General features: G+C 47.3%; 1 protein-coding gene across 1 annotated transcript in view; it reads right to left on the bottom strand.

The window, feature by feature from the left end:
* Window positions 1-216: 216 nt before the first annotated feature.
* The window catches only part of her8a (hairy-related 8a), a 2,253-nt gene continuing 339 nt past the window's right edge, over window positions 217-2,130 (bottom strand). Inside the window, exons 2-5 of the mRNA XM_038995295.1 lie at window positions 1,748-1,843; window positions 1,488-1,566; window positions 669-845; window positions 217-572 (exon numbers count right to left, since the gene is read on the bottom strand). Of these exons, the coding sequence (XP_038851223.1) occupies window positions 217-572; window positions 669-845; window positions 1,488-1,566; window positions 1,748-1,843 (708 nt within the window). The remainder of the gene's footprint in view (window positions 573-668; window positions 846-1,487; window positions 1,567-1,747; window positions 1,844-2,130) is intronic.

The following is a 2,130-nucleotide window of genomic DNA, read 5'->3' as shown; positions in this document are numbered from 1 at the left end:
AAGCAGAATTGAGCGATCCCATGAGATGGGATACATAAAACATAAAAGGGCCCTGAGTTTTTCCTTGCCACATCGTTATGACCTGACTGGGACAACTCCAGGCCCTAGTCGGCCTACTGCCTGGGCATTTTCCTTGTCAGGTCACGGGGTCAGGAAAAAATCAGGGTCCCTAACTTGATGGAAGGTGTGTGTGTGTTTGTCTGTTCCCTGAGGTCTTCACCAAGGCCTCCACATGGAGGGGTCTCCCCCAGGGGGGGAGAAAGGGGACAGGGGGGCGGGGTGAAACACCTCAGGCTGGGGTAGATTGGGGGAGCAAGAAGGGGAGGAGGAGACGGACTTCTGCTGATCCCTCCCATCTCTACCAGAATGTATCTGGCTGCAAAGGGCGTGGAGCGGTGAGCTTCCTATGGGTGGGGGTGATGGCTGCAAGGGGGGCTTGGCATGATGCATCTGTAAACAGCCAGGCTGGAATGACTGCGCTCCACCTCCAGATGACAGAGAAAGCGGAGACTGGGGAGGGGAGACAGGCCCAGATCCAGACATGGGACTACCACCATTACTAGTACCACCACCAATACAACCACTGCTACTATTACTCATACCAATACCCCTAGTCGGAGTCCCATTGATACCATTGGTCCCATTGCCACCAGTGTTCCCAGCCCCAGTCTCAGAGCTGATATGGGGCAAAGACTTGAGCAGGTGGTTGAGGAGCCGGGCCCCCAGTGGCTTGTCCATGCCTGGGCAGCTCTTGAGCAGGTTGTGGACCTCATGCATACATTGAATGTATCCGCTGCTGTAGCGCTGCCGGGACTCAAACCCTATACTGGGACCAGAAGGGGAACCTAGAGAGAGATACGAACACAAGGGGGAAGTGGCGAGTCAGGGTTGAACACCAGCTCACAGGTTTAGTAGGCCTACAATGCGTAGTTACCTTATAGTAGGGTATGCAGTATATTGATGGTATTATGCACTAATGAATATGCAGTGAGCTTAGTGAACAAGTTCATATCGGTCAATAGAATATATTACTTTGTATAACTTTAAATTAAACAAATCAGCTGATATCAACTCGTGAAATGTGTGATCAGGGTAGTCAAGGAGTTTCTATCCCATTCCCTGGCTTGCTTTGAATCCCAGTGTGTCTCTTGTTGTCAATCATTTGACTGATTTGACCCAATAGGCGCTCATTGATATGTAGAGTGAAGGACCCCTATTGGGCGACATTATTCAATGATTGACAACGCATGATAATCCTGCACATCATGGGAGGTTCCAAGGCTTCCATCACTGTAAGAATTTTAAACAGGTTATGTATGTTCTGTTAGAATTTAGAACAACGTTTTAAGAACGAAATCAGCCAAGTGGACTACTGTCTTCGGAGGTGACGGTGTGTGTGTGTGTGTGTGTGTGTGTGTGTGTGTGTGTGTGTGTGTGTGTGTGTGTGTGTGTGTGTGTGTGTGTGTGTGTGTGTGTTAGGCGCTTACCTGAACCGTGACCCTTCTGCAAACCCTCCATATGTTGCACAGTAACCTCCAGTACATCAGCCTTCTCCAGTTTAGATTGCTATGTAAGAGGAGTGAATCAGAAGGAGATGGGAAGAAGAATGTAATTTGCAATTGCGTTCTCAAAATATTCTCATTGTGTGTGTGTGTGTGTGTGTGTGTGTGTGTGTGTGTGTGTGTGTGTGTGTGTGTGTGTGTGTGTGTGTGTGTGTGTGTGTGTGTGTGTGTGTGTGTGTACTCACATCCAGGTTGTATGCATCCACCATGATCCCTTTCAGTTGTTCCAGACTGCAGTTGATGCGCTCCCGCCTCTTTTTCTCAATTAGAGGCTTCCGCAACTATCAATCAAATCAACAGGCCAATTAATGTATGTGTCTACATATTAACCCAATTGACGCCTAGAAAACCACCAATGTTTATCAATGTTGATCTAAACTAATCAATCAGTTTTGCTATGGTTTGAAAGGATTTGAATGGATGGCATCAGAAATTGTTGTTACATTTCAGTGGTTTCAATTTAATATTAGGGGAAATGTGATTCAGTTTGATACTGATATCAAGTCTGCAATAGACACTTTGGAATTAGAACACCCTAGCCAACCCTTCTTTGGCCACCCACCCCCCA

Source organism: Salvelinus namaycush, chromosome 6, assembly GCF_016432855.1.
Source record: "Salvelinus namaycush isolate Seneca chromosome 6, SaNama_1.0, whole genome shotgun sequence".
NCBI lineage: Eukaryota > Metazoa > Chordata > Actinopteri > Salmoniformes > Salmonidae > Salvelinus > Salvelinus namaycush.
The sequence above is the reverse complement of the archived record's forward strand: the minus strand, read 5'-3'. Positions and strand labels throughout refer to the sequence as shown.